Here is a 24,274-nt window from a genome sequence, read left to right on the forward strand (position 1 = left end):
TGTCCTAGATTACATTTTATTAAGTTACATAGGCCGACTGACAAAGGTGGGCTAGGCCTACCCAAGATTTTGTTTTATTATTATGCATTCGGTCTCAGACATTTGGCTCATTGGTCGCTTCCACCTGAGAGAGCCCCTCCCTGGTTTTGTATTGAACAGGAAGTTCATGCCCTTATTTCTCCATTGCAAAGCCTTTCTATCAAACTAATCGGAGAAGTTAATTGACACCCCATTATCTCACAAAATAATCTCTTGAGAGAAGTTGAAGCTCCGTCCCCCAGACACTGAATTAGCAGGGAGCAGAGCATGTGAGCGAAGCGGAGCGGTGTGACACTCCTCTCAATAACCCGCTTCATGCATGTGTGCTTCGCTCAACCACTCGCGGCCCAAGCGGACGCTCAGCTCAAGTAACGCTCACCGGTAAAAAAGTCTTCGCTCAAATCCCGCTCTGACATTAAATTTCTCTGTAGTATACTTGGTTCCAAACACATACACGGGGGTAGCTACAGTGGCCCAAGCAACTGCCCCTTTGCCCACATGGGCTGAGGTGCCCCTCTGGGTGAAATATAGACTATAGGCCGACATTTATTAAATTATCAAATGATTAGTAATATACACATCTGAAATTATGTGATTGTATTGTTGTGTTTTTGTATATAAAATCTCACTGTTTATTTTGGAAAGGTTTACAATGGCTGTTAGATAACTGGGTCTACCAGTTTTAATGCCTTAAACAAATTCCAGTTCTAAATTGCCTTTATTTACTTTAAACAAGTAATCAAACACACCTCTACAAGTGATAAAACGTGTGTTGGTACGGAAACTCGCATACGTGCAAATCTGCGTTTTTCAGTTTAAACTGGGCCTGAGTGACACAGCCGACCAAGAAAACCACAAACTTTTCAACTTTAAAGTTTGTTTGAGTCGTTTATGGCAATAATGAAAACATTGACTGGTACCAGGAAAAATATTGAATGTAAAAGTGAAATTCATAATTGTTTTTCAGTTGCATTGTCTCCACGGAATGATTATACTGTAGATTTGATACATGAATAGGTTTCTGATTTAATCAGACTTTGGGTCTGTAAATTCAAATGAGCAATTTCTCATCCTAATTTTGTGTTCAGTTTTAAAGGGTTTATTAAGTTATCCAGAAAAGAGCAGTGAATGTTTTTTCTTTTTCAGTGTTGTTGCTTTATTCATATTCCCTACAATTTTATATGTATGAATCGTATGCAATCTAAAGGACTGTGGTTATTTATATAATAATTATTATATTAGTAGATACCATGTGCCCTCTTTGTTTTTCCTGAATCTGGACTTTATATGCATCAAACATCTTGTGCATGCACTCTTTATATGTACAGCAGGGTTTAACCATGGATTTAACAAATAAAAAATATTTGTCCTGCATAAAGTGAGATTTTGTCCAATATATATATTAGATGAAATCATGTTTACTGATCCTAAAACAAATAAAAATTATTTAATTCACAAATTACACTGCCTTCGTTTAAGAAAAGTATTTTTTTCTAATGTACAATCATTTATAGCTTTTTTTCTGCGCATGAATGCAGCAAGCAAGGTGGTATCTGTAACCACTAATCTAGAATCATTTTTTTTTATGTTTCACTTATCATTAAGGTGTGGATTTGGCTTTGGGAAACTGACCAGCAGTAAATGTGCCACTTTATCCCGAAGCAGAAATTGAAAGCACCAGGCGGTCAATTAAGTGAGATAATTCCGCTATGAAATTCTCTATGCGAGAGCTTTACTAATCAAATGCTCAATTATACAATAGAGGCATGAAAGCAGAATGCTCCGCTTACAAATTAGGACACATTGATCTGCAAGATCATACATGTTTATTGGTTTTGATGCAGGGATTTTTTGTGTGTGTTTGCTGGGATTCAAGGAAAATGCTTTGCCAATATACAGTATTATTAAGCTTACATATTCAATTGAGGGTGCTCTAAAGTTCACAACCCTGCAGAACCGGGACTGCATCTAGCTGGCAGCTGCACTGACATGATGGCAAAACAACAAGATACATTACATATCTATTAATTTAATATCGAATAGTAGTGTAGCCTACTAGCTCACCTTTTGCTGCACTACCATTGCGTAGCACATCCTCGTGCTCTCTGGCAATGTGACACGTATGATTCCAAAAGGAATATTTGCGAATTCTCACGGTCTCTCCACAGTCCACACTCCTTTTCAATTTCCTCATTCTTAACTTTGATTTATACTTTGCATTTATTTAGGTTATAAGGTTTGCAAATTCACTAAAACAATGTTAGAGCTCCATAACCTCAGGCCTATTGCTTATTTCGCAGATTGCCAAACCAGCATATCATGAAGCGCATTCTGGGCTGAGCAAGCGGCACAGAGCGACCTGAGCGAGCGGAGCGGAATCTTCAAAAAGGCGCTCTCCACTCTCGCTCCGCTCACATGCACTGGCAAGGAGTAATACACTGATGCCTCATGACCTTTTCCAAAAGCAGTAATCGCTTCTCCCAGTGTATCTGCCTCTTTAGGGGGTGTGTGCTACTCCCAAAAACAATATAGAGCAGGTGGCGCAGCTGTAAATACCTACAGAACTGAGATCTGGGAATCCCAAAATGTTGAACCAAATTTTCAAAGGATGTCAACACTCCACTCTCATATAGGTCACCGAGTGTAGTAACCCACCTCACAATCCACTCTGACCAACAGAAAGGGGACTTATTAATACATAAATAAATGTCTGAATTAAACACTCTGGACACTTTTATCCATACCGAGCACAAATGCGAGATAACGGTGTAACTTCTCCGATTAGTTTGATAGAAAGGCTTTTCAGTGGTGAAATGGGGCAAGAACTTCCTGTTTAATACAAAACCAGGGAGGGGCTCTCTCAGGTGGAAGTGACCAATGAGCCAAATGTCTGAGACCAAATGCATAATAATAAAACAAAATCTTGGGTAGGCCTAGCCCACCTTCATCAATCGGCCTATGTAATTTACTGAAATGTAATCTGGGACATTTACAATTCCAAATGAAGGACTTCGCTATGCTATCAAATAGCTTGAAATAAGAGTGGGGGACATCTATAGGGAGAGACTGTAGCAGGTAGTTGAATTTTGGAATACAATTCATTTTAATAACATTAACCTTCCCAATCATAGATAAAGGTAATGAAGCCCACCTGCCCACATCGCTCGAAAACTTTTTTATTACAGGGTCAAAATTATCTCTAACTAAATCACACAAATTTGCTGGGAACAAAATACCCAAATACTTAATGCCCTGTTTGGGCCACTGGAAGGTGCCCGGCTGAAAAGCCATAACAGGGCAGTATGCTGTCAGAGCCAAAGCTTCAGATTTAGACAAATTCCCTCTGTATCCCGAGAACTTAGAAAAGGAATTCATAATTTTGTGGAGGCAAGGCATAGATCTAGTAGGGTAGGAGATGAATAATAAAATATCATCTGCGTAAAGCAAAAGCTTATGCGCCATACCTCCCGCTAACACCCCTGGAAAATCATCCTCCTTTCTTATCGTGGCTGCTAATGGTTCCAGGGCAAGACAGAACAATAATGGAGAAAGAGGGCAACACTGCCGTTTGTACCGCCGCTACCGGGTGTCTATAAAGTAACTTGATCCATCCAATAAAAGTATTCCCACACCCATATATTTCCAAAATCTTAAAAAGATAATACCATTCTACCATTTCAAACACCTTTTCGATGTCAAGTGAGATGGCATCAACTGGAGTCTGATCATTTGCCACTGACCACATGATATTAATGAAACGCCTAATGTTATCAGAAGAGCTACGGCCCCGAATAAACCCCACCTGATCTAAACTCAGCAAAAAAAGAAACATCCCTTGTTCAGGACACTGTATTTTAAAGATAATTTTGTAAAAATCCAAATAACTTTACAGATCTTTATTGTAAAGGGTTTAAACAATGTTTTCCATGCTTTTTCATGAACCATAAACAATTAATGAACATGCACCTGTGGAATGGTCATTAAGACACTAACAGCTTACAGACGGAACTTTCTACTGACTCTGAAAACACCAAAAGAAAGATGCCCAGGGTCCATGCTCATCTGCGTGAACGTGCCTTAGGCATGCTGCATGGAGGCATGAGGACTGCAGATGTGGCCAGGGCAATAAATTGCAATATTCTGTACTGTGAGATGCCTAAGACAGTGCTACAGGGAGACAGGAAGGACAGCTGATCATCCTCGCAGTGGCAGACCATGTGTAACAACACCTGCACAGGATTGGCACATCCGAATATCACAGCTGAGGGACAGGTACAGGATGGCAACAACAACTGCCCAAGTTACACCAGGAATGCACAATCCCTCCATCAGTGCTCAGACTGTCTGCAATAGGCTGAGAGGCTGGACTGAGGGCTTGTAGGCCTGTTGTAAGGCAGGTCCTTACCAGACATCACTGGCAACAATGTCACTTATGGGCACAAACCCCCCTTCGCTGGACCAGACAGGACTGGCAAAAAGTGCTCTTCACTGACGAGTCACGGTTTTGTCTCACTAGGGGTGATGGTCGGACTCGCGTTTATCGTAGAAGGAATGAGCGTTACACCGAGGCCTGTACTCTGGAGCGGGATCAATTTGGAGGTGGAGGGTCCATCATGGTCTGGGCCGGTGTGTTACAGCATCATTGGACTGAGTTTGTTGTCATTGCAGGCAATCTCAATGCTGTGCGTTACAGGGAAGACATCCTCCGCCCTCATGTGGTACCCTTCTTGCAGGCTCATCCTGACATGACACTCCAGCATGACAATGCCACCAGCCATACTGCTCGTTCTGAGGGATGTTAGTGTTCTGCCATGGCCAGCAAAGAGCCTGGATCTCAATCCCATTGAGCACGTCTGGGACCTGTTGGATCAAAGGGTGAGGGCTAGGGCCATTCCCCCCAGAAATGTCTGGGAACTTGCAAGTGCCTTGGTGGAAGAATGGGGTAAGATCTCACAGCAAGAACTGGCAAATCTGGTGCAGTCCATGAGGAGGAGATGCACTGCAGTACTTAATGCAGCTGGTGGCCACACCAGATACTGACTGTTTCTTTTGATTTTGACCCCCCCTTTGTTCAGGGACACATTATTCCATTTCTGTTAGTCACATGTCAGTGAAACTTGTTCAGTTTATGTCTTAGTTGTTGAATATATTTATGTTCATACAAATATTTACACGTTAAGTTTGCTGAAAATAAAAGCAGTTGAAAGTGAGAGGATGTTTCTTTTTTTGCTGAGTTTATTTGTATAAGAGATGTCATAACTTTACTTAGTGAGTTTTTGACAATATTTTAATGTCTAGCTGGATCAAGGAAATTGGACGGTAACTCTTACACTCACTTGGATCTTTGTCCTTTTTAAGAATCAGACTGATCCAGGCTTGTGTCATGGTTGGTGGAAGCTTTCCATTCTTTAATGTTTCCGTATAAACTTCTAGCAAAAGTGGAGCCAATTCTGTAGCATAAGATCAAAAAAACTCAGCGGTAAAGCCATCTGGCCCCAGAGGCAAGGCCTAAATTACCTCGCCAAGCTCCTCCAAGTTTATCTCAGAATCAAGATAATTTTTTTGCTCAGCCATCAGTTTAGGAAGTTCTAATGGTCCCACCAAGTTTCTAATATCCTCTTCAGTAGACGAAGACACCAGCAGATGGTAGAACACTGCTGGTAGACACCAGGGAATAGTAGAAAAAGACTCTCTCTGTTTTATATATCTATCCAGAAGTTTCCCTGCCTTATCCCCCAACTCAATGTATGTCTGTCTTGCCCTGAATAGCCAAAACTCCACCTTCCATGACAAAATAGTATTATATCTGTATTTCAATCGGGTCAATTCCTTGAGGCCATTAGACGACATTCGGCGCTTAAGCTCTGCCTCAGCACTTTTAATCTTCCCTTCCAATTCCACGAGTTCTTGTGCTTTGGATTTTTTGTTGAATGAGGCACACTGTATGAACCGGCCCCTAAGAACCGCCTAAGTGCCTCCCAGGACATTGGAGGACATTCAGTGTTTTAGCAACAATTTATATTGTTGGGAAGTTTTAATCCAAATCAGGATAGAATAATAGAAATTTATGTCATGTTTGTGCATTATCCATAGGGAATTTGCAAGCGCGATATATTATTAGCCTATGAATTTTCTACATTTTGCTTGGCCCATAGGTTACTAATCTAAAAAAGGAGAAACATGTACTATAACTCACCTTTTTTGTTTTTTCTATGTGATCGCAGAACTTTGTAATTTTTCAGGCCACAAGTCTTCTTTTTTCCACAATAAATCTTTGCTTGTGGTAGCTAATTATCACTGTAGGCTACCTCCCCAACTGGCGCGTCATTCTCAACATCTGTAATTTTGTGTATTTGTGATCAGGATGTCTATTTGACAGGTGATGGAGTAGTATTGGAGCAACGAAAATGCTGATGCCCTGATTTTCAGGGCATCAGCCATTTCTGTTCTATTCCTTATTAACGATCTATATAACAATCTAAATTTTCTGTGTATTCTTCAAACAACACTTGTCTCATATTTCATCTCAAGCATGCTCTTCATTGACACTTTTGTTGACTTGGTTAACAAGTACACTAACTTTTGAAATATGGGGCAATTTATTTGCAGATGCTATTTGCATCCTGGTGCAAATAATGGTAGATGCTATTTAGACCCCAGTGCAAATAGTGGGAGATACTATTTGAACAACAACCCTAGTGCAAATAATGGTAGATGCTTTTTGTATCCCGGCGCATTTGGTGGCAGATACTAATTCCACCTATATTTCCACCGATCAGCCACAACATTAAAACCACCTGCCTAATATTGTGTAGGTCCCCCTTGTGTTTCGCCAAAACCGCACCAACACTATTCTTCTCACCACGATTGTACAGAGCAGTTATCTGACTTACCGTAGACTTTGTCATTTTGAAACAGTCTGGCCATTCTCTGTTTACCTCTCTCATCAACAAGGCATTTCCATCTGCAGAATTGCTGCTCACTGGATGCTTTTTGTTTTTGGCACTAGACTTGCCACGGTATCATAATTTTCACACCGGTGTGATGTTCAAGTTCAAACTGAATAACACCGGTATTACCGCTGGTTGTACGCTAGGTGGTACTATGGGGTAATTTTCGTTAAGCAATAGGCTACACAATAACGCAAGGCAGCTTGATTTCAGACTTTGAACTTTATTTTTTATTTATTTTAACGAAAATTTAAAATGAAACAAGGTTAATTGTCATTTATATATATATATATATATATATATATATATATATATATATATATATATATGACAATTAACCATGGTTTTTATAGTACATTAACCGCAGATCAACCCTTTAAAGTCAGTCGTGTTGACGCTATGGGAAACTCTCCCCAGGAGTGATTATCTCTGAAGCCTTAAAATCGCACCAGCTCATTGGCAGTTGGCACTTGGTGTTCTTCCCCCGATGCAGGTATCATAGTGAACATATACTGTACAGTGGAGCATGGTGGCATTTCATCAGAATTTTCTCCTTCAGGGTCACCATATCATCTCTCGTCCTCTGGATGCCAAATCTTCGCTTTGATGTCGATACTGCACACCTTCACAGCGCGTGGATATTTTTCTATTCCCCTGTTGTGCCAACAGACGGATGAGCATTTGCTTCGCTGTTGATACTGCACCTCTTTAGCGAGTGGATTATTTTCTGCTTCCCTGTTGTGCTCCAGTGGACAGCGTATCCTTTAGCTAATGCGTGTTTGAAAAAGCTATTGCTTGTGATTGTGTTTTACTGTATAAAAGCACATAAAGAGTCGTTTGCTTAATGACTTCTTTTTCAGTATGGCATTTCGCAAATATTTTTCACCATGTTAGTGTTAAATCTCTCTTTCTGAAGGGGATGATGGCTGAGTTATTTGCCTGGGCCAAGCTAATGCAGATGCAGCGCACTGTGAGACTGATCTTTCTAAGGGACGATGCCGGTCCCCCTCCCTCCCAACATACTCTTTCTGTGGTTCCTGAGGGAACACAATAGGGGGCATCTGAGGCAGGGATATAGGGTGCAATGAATTTGAGGAGGATTTGTTACACAAGGAAGGAAGACGGAGACACTATATCGGTCACAGTGTCTGAGGTTGAGGCCTGGTCTCACTCAGCCGATGAGTTCGCTGGTATTTCTCCCCACTGCGAGGAAAACTGTGAGAAAATCTCTGATGCTGAACTCGCTCAGGTTCTCTCTCGGGCAGTCGAGAAGCTCCAGTTTGAGGGGCCCACTTCGAGTGAGGCTGAGCGTTCTTGTCTCGACAAAAGGTTCCTACAGAGTTGGTGCGACTCCGCATCCCACTTGCTGGTACTGTCCTTTCCCGAGCTGCATGATCAGCCAGTGAAAACGTGGCATTTGCCTTACTCTGCCTGAACCTCTTGCAGACCAAGCATTCCTGATAGTTCGAGTACCATGCAGCAAGGACCAGAGCCCACAGAACTGATCGCTCTGGCTCCAAAGAAGGCCTGGATCACTCCTTCGTGTCTTGCTCTCCCTATTTATAAAACTGTTACTGTTTGTACTTTTGTTGGCTCCACACAATTGGGCGAAGAGGATGTTGGTGCCCAGCTGGCAGGTTTCCTTCACAGGAATGAAACTTGACTCTGTGACCGTGTCGGCACATCTGACTGAAGATCGCACTCAGTCTATTCTCCTGGGAATGGCTTATCTGGAGAAGCAGTTTCAGCAGGCCTTGAGGTTGATGGTTACCCCACTGGGCTCATTACATATGAAGACTTTTCAGTGTTTTGTCACTTCGAGAGTGTCTCGTCATTCAGGGCGAAACGGCATCTTGTGGGGTGAAAGGTGGTAAAGATTCTAGGGGCTCAAAGGTTCAGAGGGGCCCACATCAAATTAGAAACTGCATTTTTATCCCTTTTTCTCCCAATTTGGAATGCCCAATTCCCACTACTTAGTAGGTCCTCGTGGTGGCGGCGCGGTTACTCACCTCAATCCAGGTGGCAGAGGACATGTCTCAGTTGCCTCCACTTCTGAGACAGTCAATCCGCGCATCTTATCACATGGCTCACTATGCATGACACCGCGGAGACTCACAGCACTGGAGGCTCATACTATTCTCTGCGATCCATGCACAACTCACCACGTGCCCCAGTGAGAGTGACCACGAGGAGGTTATGCCATGTGACTCTACCCTCCTTAGCAACCGGGCCAATTTGGTTGCTTAGGAGACCTGGCTGGAGTCACTCAGCACACCCTGGATTCAGACTTGTGACTCCAGGGATGGTAGTCAGCATCAATACTCGCTGAGCTACCCAGGCCCCCCTGAAACTGCATTTTTGATAGATAAGGGGACCAGGGCAATATACAGTCTGGGGGCTTAGAATTCCTTGCTTTGTCCTCAAGTGACCAGACTAGAGTTGCTCCGACACCTTTTGGCTTCGGTATGATACCAGCCCTGGTACCTTAGTATCGATACTAAATCGATACTATAATCAACAAATAAAAATGTTTTTGATGAAATGACACAGAAAATGACGACTAAAAGAACTGCATAAAGTCTTACAGATACAAATACTGCGTTTTCCATTTAAATTTTTCTGGATTCCATGTTAAATGTTTTAATAAAATTTTATGATCAAATGGTGTTTAATCAAATTGATACATACAGTTGTAATCAAATACAAATCTAATTATTATTATGTATTCTTTTTTTTTTTTACAAAAAATTGCACAACAGAGCTTCACAGTATTAATGAAAAATAAATCTAATTACCTGTGGCACAAAGCTGCTTGCGTTTTTGATATTGCTCACAGATATTATAATAATAATAATAATAATAATACAATCATATGACAGAGCAGAGTGGCACCTCTTGTTCATTCTGTAGCATGCAGCGCATGTGACTGTATATTATTTAATTAAATTACATCCTTCTGCTGTTTTATGATCACACTTGGCCATATCCAGAGTTTTTTTTTTTTTTTTTTTTTAAATTGTCATTGATTTAATCTCAAATTGGTCACATCTCATATAATTTTGCTAATGATAGCATACTGTAATATGGTACCAAAATTAGTAACACAATGATATCGTACCATTTAAATGTTTTGGGTATCGCGATACTTCGTTAGTACTGGTAAACAATCCTACACCAGATGTAAAGTTTTTATGAATGACGCATCCATCATGGGTTGGGGAGCCAGGTAAGTTTCAGTTTAGTTTGTGTCAGCACTAGGTTTTTGGGGGCCTGGGTAGCTCAGCGAGTACTGATGCTGACTACCACCCCTGGAGTCGCGAGTTCGAATCCAGGGCGTGTTGAGTGACTCCAGCCATGTCTGCTAAGCAAACAAATTGGCCCGGTTGCTAGGGAGGGCAGAGTCACATGGGGTGACCTCCTTGTGGTCGCTATAATGTGTGGTCCTCACTCTCGGTGGGGTGTGTGGTGAGTTGTGCGTGGATGCCGCAGAGAATAGTGCGGGCCTCCACACGCACTACGTCTCCACGGTAACGCGCTCAATAAGCCACGTGATAAGATATGCATATTGACGGTCTCAGATGCGGAGGCAACTGAGATTGAGGCGAGTCACTACGCCACCAAGAGAACTTAGAGCGTATTGGGAATTGGGCATTCCAAATTGGGGGAGAAAAGGGGAGAAAAAAACACACTAGGTTTTTGGTACCATGAATGTGCATTTACCAGTGTTCATCAGTCTAAAGGCAGTCTTTATTTTATTTAAATACACTATAATTGTTATACTTTTACCTACTTGGCATAAAAATGAAATATCTATGAAGATATAAACATAAATATAATATTTGGATTTCTATAAAAGAGCTAGTAAAATGGATTAATAAAATTCCTAACAATAATGATCGATTTTAAAACTTGAATGAACGTTACACTTACAGTATATAGTGCTTTTCTGACACTACACTCAAAGCGCTTTAAATAAAGATTTTAAAATATTAAAAGCTTAATCACTCTACAAGATGGCTATAAAAAGGGATGAATGTCTCTCAAACTTTTTCCATGGACTAGAAATGAACATGCAGTATTTCATATGAAATTAGATTTAAGCAGTAAACAAAATACATCTTAAAAAAAAGAACAAATATGTCTTAGTATTGCATACTAATTATTGAATACAGTATTTCAAGCGCTCACTTTTTAATTATTCAATAGCTTATATTAATTTGTAATGTAAATTATATTAACCATTCAGTTTAAACTAATATAAAAGCTTTTATATTTTAAATAATTTTGTTTAAGCTTAATTAATTAAGCTTTAATTATAAGCCTGTGTGTTCTTGTTGTGAACCTATATGAATTCACTTACGGATCTATATATCAGCTGTTTATTATTTTGATCACATTCAGAATTTTTTTTCCAGCAGTCCTCTTGAGCTCTTGCAGCAGCTGCAGTGTTTCTTCTTGCTGTGTAAATGTCTTTAATTTATTCATAATTGTACAGTGATCCCTTGTGCAGTGTAAATCATGTGTTTTAATTCTTTATGATTTCATGGTGATCCCTTGTGCAATATGCATTTTAATTTTTCATATTTTTATAATAATCACTTATTGTGCCATTTCAATGTATTTAAATTCTTTCTATTTTCATAATTATCTGCCTTCAGCAGAGAGGTAAATCCCACTGATTCCCGTGAGAAGGGAATCTGAATTGCAGGGCCCTATTATAAAAGCAACCCTTTTCCTGGAGGCCCCCCAACACATTTTGTATATCTCCCTTTTCTGACACTCCCAGTGCAGGTCGTGGAGTCTCTACTAACAAGCTAATGAGTTGAATCAGGTGTGTTTGATTAGGAAGATTTCCAAAATGTACTACAGTGTTGGGAGGCCTCCAGGAACAGGGTTGGGCCATGAAGTTTTTGTGCAAGCATGCACTAAGTTAAGGTGCAAGTGGGAATGGCGAAATCACTACATGATGCCGCCACCGGCAAGATGCCGCCTCCGCAGGGGGATGGGGGAGGGGTGGGTGTGGTGCCTAAATGTCTAAATCTGCCACTGCCCGCGCAAATGGGCTGGATCAAGTGCAATTTAATTCTGAAGTTTTCTCTGGTTATTCTACTGTATGCATCCTATATAGTTCATTCCCTCAAGCATAACATAATTTGATGCTCCACTATATTTTGACATGAACTTTATTACCACCTGATGGTGGAATCTCCAAAACTACAAATGCAGAAATGCAGTTTAAACCTTGCGCTGAGTTTTGAAACGTCTTAGTGCAATGCCGTTTCACAGGAAAATAGCAAATTGCGCTTTGTGCCACTTCATTAACATAAAATACACCCAGAGTTTCCACGAATACACCCACAATAGCGCAAACACTCCCATTCATGGCCACTTGCGCTTTGCACTAACACGAAAATTGTGATTAGAATTAGCGCTTTCACGAAAATTGGATACGATTTTGCGCCCGGTCGTAAAGTGTAGTGCTGCACTTTGCGCACTCAATAAAAAAAAAGAGCCATTGCTCCTTTTTACACGATGGGTGAAAGGTGCCATGCATTGTTCCAAGCAGGCTACTCAGCCTTTCAGGCTTCATATGGTTAGGATTAGGGCGGGGGTATCTGCTGCCTACCAAGAACAATCTGAGGCACCTTTGTACAATAAGCTCTTTTTATCCATGTGTCATGTGATTGGCGATTAGAATTAACTGCAAACGTCACTCATTCATATGCATGAGCACGTTACTAATCCTTTGAGCGTTGATGAGCAGCATCATGGTACCAATTAAGCCTGATTGGATAGGTTTGGTTTTGTTGTGGCACATAAGTTGCCTGGAACAGCTTGTTACGACCCTGTTTAAGGTGAGGCTGTAACATAAACTCAATCTTTGAGCACAGAAAATAATATTTTTACAGCTTACATTTACAAAAATACCACAGTAGAAGTACAAGTTCAGGGTTGAGCAAAACAACAAACAAACATCAATTTAACTCCAAATAGAAACTAAATTGCCAAACAAAAGAAAAAAGAAATAAAATACAATAAATACACCAACTTCCTAATTAACCAGATACAAGAGAAAAAGGATATATACAAAAGAAACGGCACCTACCCTCTACAGCTTCTCAAGTGGCAAGCTATGTACAGTATTTACAAAAATGAATATGATTGATAAAAAAATCAACACACAAAGAAATAGTAAAAAACAACAACACAAAACAAGTAAGCACACAGCAAGCACACGGCAAGCAAGCAAACGATCAAGCAAAAAACAAAATATAGCTGCAAGCAGCGATTAACGGGATTCAAGCCTTTAAAGTCCTTTAAGTTCACATGCAAAAGATATTAAGTATTAATTAGATAGTCTGAAAACAACTAAAACAATGTTAAAGTGCCTTAATTTTGAGAAACATCAGGTGAGGTATCACACAGATATGGTATTTTTTACATTCCTGACTGTTATAGTGCAACCAAGAGGCAAAGGTATGCAATTTATTCATGTGTCCTCAGAATGATCCCATATATAAATGTCTCAAATTTTGTGAAAATATCTCATTCCATTCAAGAGTTATAACTATTTAAGTAAAAGTGGCAATGTCCACAGCTTACGTTTTGGTGTAGCTTTGCGACATTGAATCAAAGGTTAAAACTTTTTTGATAATTATTAATAAAGGGACTCCAGAGAATCTTTCTGCACTGGTTTGGTTCCGATCAGGTGAAGGGACTAGGACTAGATCAAATAGCAGGTAAAAGATGATTTTGTTGATGGTGGCCATGTTTTTATATGTATGTGACTGTCCTTATTGATCTTGATGGAACATTAGAAACAGACACTGCATGCAAAATTTCAAGTAGGTCGGCCCAGCCGTTCCAAAGTTAGATCTTTTAAAGTTTTTTACTTTTATAGCGCCACCAAGAGGTGGAGATGCAAAATTGTTTTTGTGTATCCTTAGAATGACTCAATAAATATGTGGCACTGTTCTGAAACTGCTGAGGTACTATCTGGGCATGATAGTTATCATGAAGGAAAGCTTTCAAGAGTTATAAGCCAAAATATCCATTTTTCTATCTCCTGACCAGTAGGGGGCAGTGCACCAAAACACTGCAGATAACCTTAGGGCCTAATGGTGATGACACGTACCAAGTTTTGTCCCAGTCCCTCAAAGCGTTGCAGAGATACAGCCATAAGTTCAATTTTGCGTGTTCTTCATCAAATTCGTTGAAGTGCCATTCGAAAACGGTATGGTTTATCCAATACATTTTTGTTGTGAGTGCCTCTAGATGATGCAGGCCAATTTTCATGCAAATTGGACAAACAGTCTAGGAGAAGTTTGAAAAAGTAGGTTTTCAAAACATTTAGAAATGCTGGACAGGAAGTTTGCTGGATCATGACATAATTGGTATCATTGTTGTTGGCATGAACCATGGAATCTATCAAGACCAGTCTCATGACAGAAGGCAAAAGGAGTCAATAGCTATTAGTATTTTTAGAAATAGCATGATAATTTTTGACCACAAGGTGGTGCTGTCCTGAAACTTTTTCAGGATGTAGTAGGATGAGTTCGAAAAAGTAGGTTTTTCAGAAAATTAAAAATGGCAGAAATATTTTGGTACGGTTCCATGAGCTGCCAAGAAGAATAATAATAATAAGATGAAGAAAACTAACGAAAACAATAGGGGTCTTTCGCCCCTTCGGGGCTTGACCCCTAAATAAGTCGATTGGACCAACAGTTCCATAGTTGGAGCATTTAGTGTTTTTAATTCTTATAGCACCAGCAAGAGGCAAAGGTGCGCAATTTGTGTGTGTCCTCAGAATGACCTCATACATAAGTGTACCAAATTTGGTGATAATCTCTCATTCCGTTTAAGAGTTATAACTGTTTTAGTAAAAGTGGCCCCACCCACAATGTACATTTTGGCATACTGTTTGAAGATATATCAAACTTTCAAAATTCCTTTGATAAATGTTCATATTGGGACTCTGCTGAATCTTTCTGCACTGGTTTGGTTCCGATCGGGCAAACGGCCTAGGACGAGTTTGTTTTTAATTTTTTTCAACCAATCCAAAATAGCGGGAAAACGAAAGGGTGGAGCAAATATCTGAATGTCACAAAACCCTTCATCGTGACACAAGGAATCACAGGAAAAAATAGTTTGTTTCTAGCCCTTATGGACCAAGAGTTATGGCCCAAAATGTAAACATGTATTGTTTTGTTAATTATAGCACCACCTATGGGTCAATCGTGCCGATTCAATGTGTGTGGTTAGCCAGCCGGAGTACTACCATTCCCCAAAGTTTCAGGTCTCTAGGCCTTATGGTTTGGTCTCCGCAATCAGTTTAGGGCAGAAAAAAAACATCCTTGCAAATATAATACTAATATAGCCACAAGCGGCAATTATCAGGGGCCATGCACATATGGAAAAATGACAAAAGAAAGGGGTCAGAGGACTGGCTACAGTCCGCCTGGGGAGGAGCGGCTGTTGTCCGCCAGAGGGTGGAGGAGTGATCGAGGACCAGGCGACGGCATGTCTGGGAACTGGCGAATAAGTTTTCCCTCTCTCTCTCCTCTCTCTCTCTCACTGTCACTCCGCATTGGCCTTTCCCTCTCCTCTTTTTGTTGTTTTGTTTTTCCCTCCCCTTGTCTCCCTCCCAGGTCACGGAAGGCAGGGAAGGCCTGACGGCAAGCGGGGCCGGAAGGGCACCAAATACATAGTAAACACATTCAATCTGATTTTTACAAGCCTCAGCCAAACCACATTCATAGTTGATTTGGAATCTGATTAAAATCAGATTTTTCTTAATGCGTCATGGTCAGATCGGATTTCATGTTGTTTTTTCATCACTTGCTGTGCGTGAAGGTTGTTATATGTCAGGTTTTGCGGCAAGAAAACATACTGCGCTTTCAACGGCATAATTAATACCTTCACAGGGCACTTCAAATTTAATACAATAATGATGGCCATGCAGTAGGATCATTACAAACAGAATTTTTAATAAAAATTACTTCAAAATTGAGTTCAGCCTGTTTTATTACACATTTCAGCCCTACAAAACTCTGACAGTGGAAGGTAAACAGGGCATAGATCATCACTACTGAATGAAACACACCCATATGTCATTTATATGTTACAGGGCATGAAAAGCACTGCAAACCTCTTATAATAACACAGAAATTGGCTTAGCTTACCCAAAGAGATGCACTAAGGTGCAGTAACCCATACCGGTTGCAAGAAACCACAACGCTATATATTAAGTTATTGTTTATAAACAAATGCTCCACCACACCTCTTCCGGGTTCTTTTGGTAGCCCAGAAAATAACTGCTGTCTATGGGCATTTCGCTCAAATTGTGCTGAAACTGCCCAAAACATGCTGTTTGTGAGGGTGGAACACCCGTTTTCCACAGATTACTGGAGTGTGGACCTTCTTTAAATTTCAACCAGATCATTGCATCAGGACAAACACAAGATTTTACATAAATGATGATGATATTTCACAGTTCACCGTCATTGTTATCGCATTTGCTCTATTAGACACAATTGCCCACAGCAGCTGTTGGTTGATATTAACTTTTTTAAGAAGAAATTACATAAACTCTGATTGCGAACTGCTTTTTTTATTTCCATATATATATATAAGGGTCATTCAGTTTCCTCGGACAGTCAGACGAATGTTCAGTGAGCTGGCCCATTCAACTGCTACATGAGTGCAACTAATGACCCAATCACTCCAATGTCCTGCAAGAAATACTCTGCAAAACAAACTCCAACCAATAGGAGGCATAAGCACAAAGAACGTGCAGATTCATCCACAAAACTGTCTTGAAGGAGTGCTGCTACACACAAAAAAAAAAAACTCCAACCGCTAGGCGGAACCAGCACAAAAAGAAAAAAAAGGTGCTCAGTTTCCTCGGACGGTCAAGTGAATGTTCAGTGAGTCAGGCTCACTTGGCTGCTACATGAGTACCACAAAATGATTTACTCAGTCCACTGACTTTATGAAGGACAATGCTTGCTGTGGGCATGTGAATGTTTTACGGCCATCCTTAGCATCTATTCTCAGGATCAGTGCAAAAGTGACCTTCTGTTGCTGTAAGAATTTCTTGCATTCTTTGAATCGATCACGTTACTCTCTTGTCGAATTCGCAAAGTCTGGGAGAGCAAAATGCTGTGGTTCTTCCAAGAAAGCCTTCCTTTACTCCTCACATCGCGTAACACGAGATCTTTATTGGATGATCTCAGAAATTTGGCCAGAATTGATCGAGGCCTGTCTCCCTCAGCTGGAATCCTGTGAGCTTGAATGATTTCCAGCTTATGGCCTGTTATGTCAAGCAGATTCAGAAAGAGCCCGTCCATTTTCCAAATCCTCCAACTTCTCCCAGACGCGCTCCAAATCCGCCTTAGTTGCTGGCGGATTAGCAGCTAATTCCCTCTCCGATGACTCCAGATAATCAATCCGTTTCTTGACATCCCCCACTCTTGTAACCATCTCAGTGAATTTCGTTTCCATGGCTGTGATCAATCGACGTATTGCAGCAAGATCCTCCAAGTTAGCAAAGACCTTCGTCAGCATTGCCGATACGTTCAGCAATTGTCGCCGAATTTCTTTCACCCCCCCCCCCCGGCCAAATCGGGGTGAAAGATTATAATTTCATATAATTTGATTCAGCATTTTCTGTTATGCCTATTTAATTTGTTTTATAGAGTCAATAAAAACTGTTAATAACAAAAAAGAATGTGGCCTTTGGTATGAGTAGGAAAATCAACAAATTGTTGTGGGCCAAACCTGTCAAGACATGATAAAAAAATCCCTTGTACATGTATTGTTAACATTATCCATATAATATTAAAATCACCTAACATAATTACATTAGGTGACGTAGAGCATAAGGTTGTAAGGTTGACAGTAACTAAAAAAGTAGGGATTGACCCATTGATTTGTAGGGCAATGGACTCAAATGTAACATGTAAAAGTACAGTTATATGTGATACTTTCCACTTCTCATTGTAGAATATCGCAAGACCACCCCCGGTGGAGGTAATTAGGCAACCCTACGAGCACTGAATTTATCAAATATCAGGTACTCAGGTCAGTAGCAGTATCAGCAAAGTGAGTTATTGTTCATTTTAAGATAAAAGCAGCTGTAACAGTGACAAATAACAAAATCCCCCCTGAGAGCAGCGGCAGCTAGTTGCGCCAGCATTCACTCCCGATCTGGTTTCTGCTGTGTGGTGGAAATTATGTCACAACAGTGGGACAGTCGCAATTTTTGAACATTTTGAAAAATCATACATTCTGAAATACATTTTAGAAATATTTTTCACACAATAACAATTTTTATTATTTATATTTATTTCATGCTTTGTTTAGATTATAATAGTATAATTTTATAATAGATTTTCTTGTCCCATTTCATTTTGGGAAATGGAAAGAAATTGAAAAAACACCCATGCATGATTTCTTATTTTACAAGTGTAAATGATAACCTTTAATTGGTCTGTTTTATTGCCAACAATCACTGCATCGTTCATATTTGTTTAAAAAATGAATACATGCGCATCTTAGACAACTGAATCCAGATATAATGTACTAATCAAATCCGCACATGCATTTGAAGAAATGAATTAGCCAGAGAAGAATTATCACGATTAGAAGATCTGGTAAACACCATATCCTCTTGGATGTATTGAGCAACATATGAAGAAAGGGTCCCAAAACGGTCTAAGCACCCCTGTTCTATAATTAAAAGAAAAACAAAAGTTGCTCATTACCTCAGTATCATAAATCTGTCTGTCGTTTGTCCTGCTATTCATTTGATCTGGAAGCTTGGCCTTACTCAAATGAAGGATGAACATTGTAGACAGGAAGACAGCACAATCTGGCATTAGTAGACGTATTAAGTTACGTGTGTCCACATCACTAAACCTGAGACAAGATTTTAAAAAAGGAGGCCTTTAACAAAACAAAAAAATAGCAAATACAGCATTTATTTTATTAAAGTGACAGTTTCTTTAACCACAAAAAACTTTATCACAGTATGACAATACATATCTACAAATAAAAGTTCTCAGAAAGTGAATAAAATTCTTTCCCTTACCATTGAACAAGGGGGATTTTATGTGTTCCATAATCAGATTAATGCAAATAATTAGTCTGAACAATGACAAACCATACTTTGACATTTGTAACATTGTTCAATGATAATTATCACAATAATTTGAGGTTTTGAATGCAGGATTTAATGAAATATAAGATTTAAAATCTTGTATTAAGTAAAAAAAATTAAAAAAAAAAAAAAAAAATACAAATGAAAAAATGCCATACCTGATAATACCAAGGTGGAAGAAAATATTGTCCCATGGCCCACTCACTGAAGCATAAAAAGCATAAAAGTAATCATGTAGGTGTGGGCAGGTTTAAGTGGATTACGAGGACTTTTTTTTAGGTTACAAACTGGTAAGGGTATTATGCTATAAAGGTGGTTTATAAGGACATTTCTAGTTTCTCCATAATTTAAATTGCTTAAACAACATACTAAACACTGTTTATTATTATTATTATTATTATTATTATTATTATTATATGTCAATTATATATCAATTAAGCAGATGAATAAACAAATAATAATGGGAAAAGGCAATGATCTCACCATCCTTGGGAATATATGTGAAGGTTATTTGCATTCCACACTGCAATGCCAGAAACATCACACCAGTAGAGCACATGGCATGTAGAAACCTACCAGTTTTTCCTGAATATAAATAAAACACATACCCATGCATACTGTCAAAAACACACAGTATTAAATGTCCTGCGATAATTTTTCTGTGAGATCCTAGCCAACACACACAATTTCAGTTAGCTTTTACAAAGCTTTCAATAAAGTAAAAAAAACAAACAAAACAAAAAAAAAAACAAAAAAAAAAACAAAAAAAAAACAAAAAAAAAAAAACAGCAAAAGAACAGAGCGTTATGTTTAATCTAAAAATATAAAATCCAACACTCAACAGATGGCACTGTTGATGTGGTTAATCACCTGGGCAGGTTCAACAGTGACAACCAGTGAGCCAGGCCTGTGATCATTTCACGTTCTGAGAAAGATATTTTTGGGAGACCGGCAAAAAAACAGCGAGTACCTGAAGACTAACAAGTTTCAAGGAGGACCTGACGGCCAGTGACAGAGCAGCGAGACAGCGGCTGTGGCCAGAGGTGGAGTGCGCCAGGAGAGCGGGAAAGACGATGTACTATGCTGGAGCGAAGGCGTATGTGGAAGAAGTCCAGATTCGACTGAAAGACGACAGAATGGAGCATTTATAAAGTTGCTTTTTTAAGAGATGGAACGCGCAAGGAGAGAGGGAAAGACTATATTAAAGTGAAGGTGTATGTGGACAGAGTATTTTTAGGACTGAAAGGCAACATAATGGGAGTATTGATGAAGTTGCTGTTTTCAGGTGATAACAGTTAACTGTCGTTACAAATGTCTTGGACAATTTAAACATATTCATGGACAGATCTGAAAATAAACAAATGAATTAATAAATACAGTTATTATTGTTATAATTTTTTCTTGAAAGAAAAAAGGCTGATTTTGATTTACTCCATGAAACACATAGTTCTAGTTCTGATCATAAGTTTTGGAGGAGTCAGTGGGGACAGGACAGGAAATCAGGAAAATCAAAGACAAAGATGATTGATACTTCGTATATTTTAGGCTAAATGTCATAAACAAATATAATTTACTTACACGACTTCTGCTGGTGTGAACTTCGCTACAGGATAAAGAGCTCAAGTTCAAACACTCAATGTTCTCTCTTGTTTTGGGGGTAAGAAACAGCATGCCAGTGTATGATTAACACTTTGTTCTGTACGGCACTATTATCGTAATAGTACAGCTTACACAACAAAGCAAAATCGCTACTGTATATCAGTAGATCTAAAAAATAAAATAAAAAAATAAATAAATGGGTGAACAGTTGATTCCATATTACACTATTTCTTTGAAACAGAGATCTGACCATGGCGCAGTACAGAAGCGGAATGCGCGTCTATGTGCGAGGGCGCGTTGTCTCATGCCGCTCTCCTATATGTTGCCTCTACCAGCATCCGCAACTGAACAAAGCATAAAGAACTTGAAGTATTTTTGAACAACTACACTTGCTAGAGACGAAATGTGTCAAATGGATCAAACAAAAACCGCATCGGACAATACAATAAATGGAATGGACTGACAAACAAGCTTTTGTTTCTTTTCTTTTTGAAATCGAAATGCTGTTCCGGATCATACCGGCCCAATTTAACACCTGCGCGTTGGCCACTATGCGGAGCCAAGGCCATAGGTTCGACGCAGAAGCATAAATCGGCCTTTACATTTTCGTCTGTTCTCACCCAAAACCAACTAGATCACTTCAGAAGACATTCATTTAACCATTGGAGTTTGATGGATTATGTTTATGCTGACTTGATCTGCGTTTTGGAGCTTCAAAGGCCTGGCCACCATTCACTTGCATTGTATGGACCTACAGAGCTGAGATATTCGTCTAAAAATATTTGTTTATGTTCAACAGAAAAAAATAAAGTCATACTCATCTTAGATGACATGAGGGTGAGTAAACGATGAGAGAATTTTTGAGTGAACTAACCCTTACTGTCAGTTGTTGGGGATCAAATGTATGGGATCAAAATCCCGCAAATTGGCAAATTCACCATAAGATCTCTGAATTGAGAGTGGTGCCAGGTTGTTCAGTATCCTGAGGCTTTTCTGCTTTCAGGTAGTTTTAGCAAATCATAATTTGCTAACTGGCATTTACACAGGGTCCAAAATTAACTGATTCTATTTATAATGTATTTATTATGAAAATATTTATAAAAACAAATTCTTACAAGCCATGCAACTGAATTTTGCAATGTTTTTATTTAAAAGTATTTGTTTCTTTTTTTGTCACTGTGACTGGAATTATTTAGTTATTTTTTTTCCCTTGCAAATCACTGACAAACAACACAGGAAAGTGAAACTAAAACCTCATAGAAAAAAATAATGTAACATCCATTGTTGTTTTTGCTGGGGGACTTGATATAGGTTATTGTGTTCACATAATTAATGAGCTAGGACTGTGCAGGTTTTGGGGACTGCTTGGGGATGTTATTAATTAACATTTAAAAATAATTGGGAGTTATAGTTATGTTTGAAGTTCCGTTTAATGTTAATAATGTCGTTTTATGCTATGACAAGGGTTTATTTACCATGGGTGAGATTTGTGTTCCTATGAGATAGTTGTGAACCTGATATGAGTCATATTTACTGTCTTTTTTAAATATTGGTGTGTGTTACACTGCACTGCATTGTCTGTTAGTGACTAAAAAAGATCACATATTCTCTCAGTGACCTGATGTAAAAGTAAAAAAAAAAAAAAACTCTCAGAAGGAAAAATAGCCCTATTATTTGTTGTGTTTAACAATGAGTTGTTTCGTGATAAAATAATGCAATTTTAAAGACAAAACACACTGTTCATGCATGAGGGCGCAGGGTCGCACAAGGTCAAGACTAGAACATAACCTTTGCCAAATGCTAACACTGCTAATTTTGTTTAAGTTATCTATCGCTCTTTCATGCTTTTCCCACAGCAGATAAATATTTAACATCATAAATTATTGTAAATTTATGTGAAGTGAGGTTGTCATATCATCCTGGCTAGCTAAGTGTTAGGTTTTGATTATTTAGCAATAAACCAATTCTACTTGTGCAAAACAATCAGCTGATGCAGCAAATGTGTTTCCGATTGCCTGTTTTTCTGTTGTTGTTTTTTACTAAAAGCTTTTTTTTTTTTGCAGCTGATGCCATGTATAATAATCCTGTACTTTATTCACCCTAGAGAGTGACACATAACAGTAAATACTGAGATGGAAGGAAGTTTGAAAAAAATGGAGCGTGTGTGTGTGTGTGTGTAAGAAAATTAGTTTAGAGTTAGGATGAAGGTAGGAAATGGAAATATTTGAGAAAAATGTCTGAGATAAAATGATTATGTGGATCTATAAAGCACTCAAGCAGATGTCTGTTGTGAAGGTAATTTTCACGGCCTGGCTCTGCTGACAGCACAACTCTGTAATTATTCTCTAATGCATCATTGATGAGAGAACTAGACTTGACTTTAAAAATATTTGCTGAATTGAGAAGAATACCAAAAAAAAAAAAACATAAATAAATGTGAAATCAGAAAAAAACATTGTAAATATATGACATTATTGACAAAACATTATTCATTCTCACTCACCATTCATAGTAGTCAAGTTTGGACTGGGCAACAGAGGTATGGACAGAAGGAACAGAAGATATACAAGTGATAGTCCATTGTACCTAAATAATATTGCTGTAACCACAAGAAACACAAGACATTGAATTAAGTACACTGGGAGTCATTTGGCATCCTTATACTGTATAATTATGTTTCTTTCTAAATTACTTTCTTCCATGGAACACAAAAGGAGATATAAATCTTGGCCTCAGTTACCATTCACTTTCATTGTAAGGAATAAAAGATACACTGTGACGGAAGGCGTTGTCACACCAGGTTCTTTTGGAGCATTTAATTCGGAACCTGGTGCTGTGGTACATTTATGTCTTTAGTTTGTTTAGTTTAGGCATTTATGAACACAATTGCACTCTGATCTGCACCAAAAGAATCAGACCAGGAGATCTCTGGAACGTTTTGCTTGTGTTCAGAATGACAAATTCATCAACAGCAGACAACAAACAAGAACGAGAACCATTTAAGAAGTATGATATAGAGCTATCACACCAGTTTTCATTTGAATTATTTACATGGCTTTATTTTCTTACGGCATGCAGGCTGATGGTGTTTATGTTCATGAGAGAAAGAGAGAGAGACAGAGAGAGAGAGAAATCCAAGATGCCATCCCTTAGAAACTGATTTTTGAAATGCAGTCAATATTATAAATTATAATAAATAGGCCTATATTAAAATATAAAATATAAAAAGTATTTCCCATTAGGCGCATCTTGTGAAATGGGGAAAAAACAATGCCAGGGGAAATGGATAAAATTACAGGTGCATCTCAATAAATTAGAATGTCGTGGAAAAGTTCATTTATTTCAGTAATTCAACTCAAATTGTGAAACTCGTGTATTAAATAAATTCAATGCACACAGACTGAAGTAGTTTAAGTCTTTGGTTCTTTTAATTGTGATGATTTTGGCTCACATTTAACAAAAACCCACCAATTCACTATCTCAAAAAATTAGAATACATCATAAGACCAATAAAAAAAACATTTTT

At 38.9% G+C, this 24,274-nt stretch overlaps 1 protein-coding gene across 1 annotated transcript in view; it reads right to left on the minus strand.

Annotated features, from left to right (window-relative positions):
* The window catches only part of si:dkey-11f4.7 (piezo-type mechanosensitive ion channel component 2), a 648,587-nt gene extending 625,086 nt beyond the window's left edge, over positions 1–23,501 (minus strand). Inside the window, 5 exon segments of the mRNA XM_051709767.1 lie at positions 18,755–18,908; positions 19,308–19,353; positions 19,633–19,734; positions 23,252–23,347; positions 23,489–23,501. Of these exon segments, the coding sequence (XP_051565727.1) occupies positions 18,755–18,908; positions 19,308–19,353; positions 19,633–19,734; positions 23,252–23,347; positions 23,489–23,501 (411 nt within the window).
* Between the last annotated feature and the right edge of the window lie 773 nt (positions 23,502–24,274).

The sequence above is a fragment of the Myxocyprinus asiaticus genome, chromosome 11 (genome assembly GCF_019703515.2).
Source record: "Myxocyprinus asiaticus isolate MX2 ecotype Aquarium Trade chromosome 11, UBuf_Myxa_2, whole genome shotgun sequence".
In the NCBI taxonomy this organism is placed as follows: Eukaryota; Metazoa; Chordata; class Actinopteri; order Cypriniformes; family Catostomidae; genus Myxocyprinus; species Myxocyprinus asiaticus.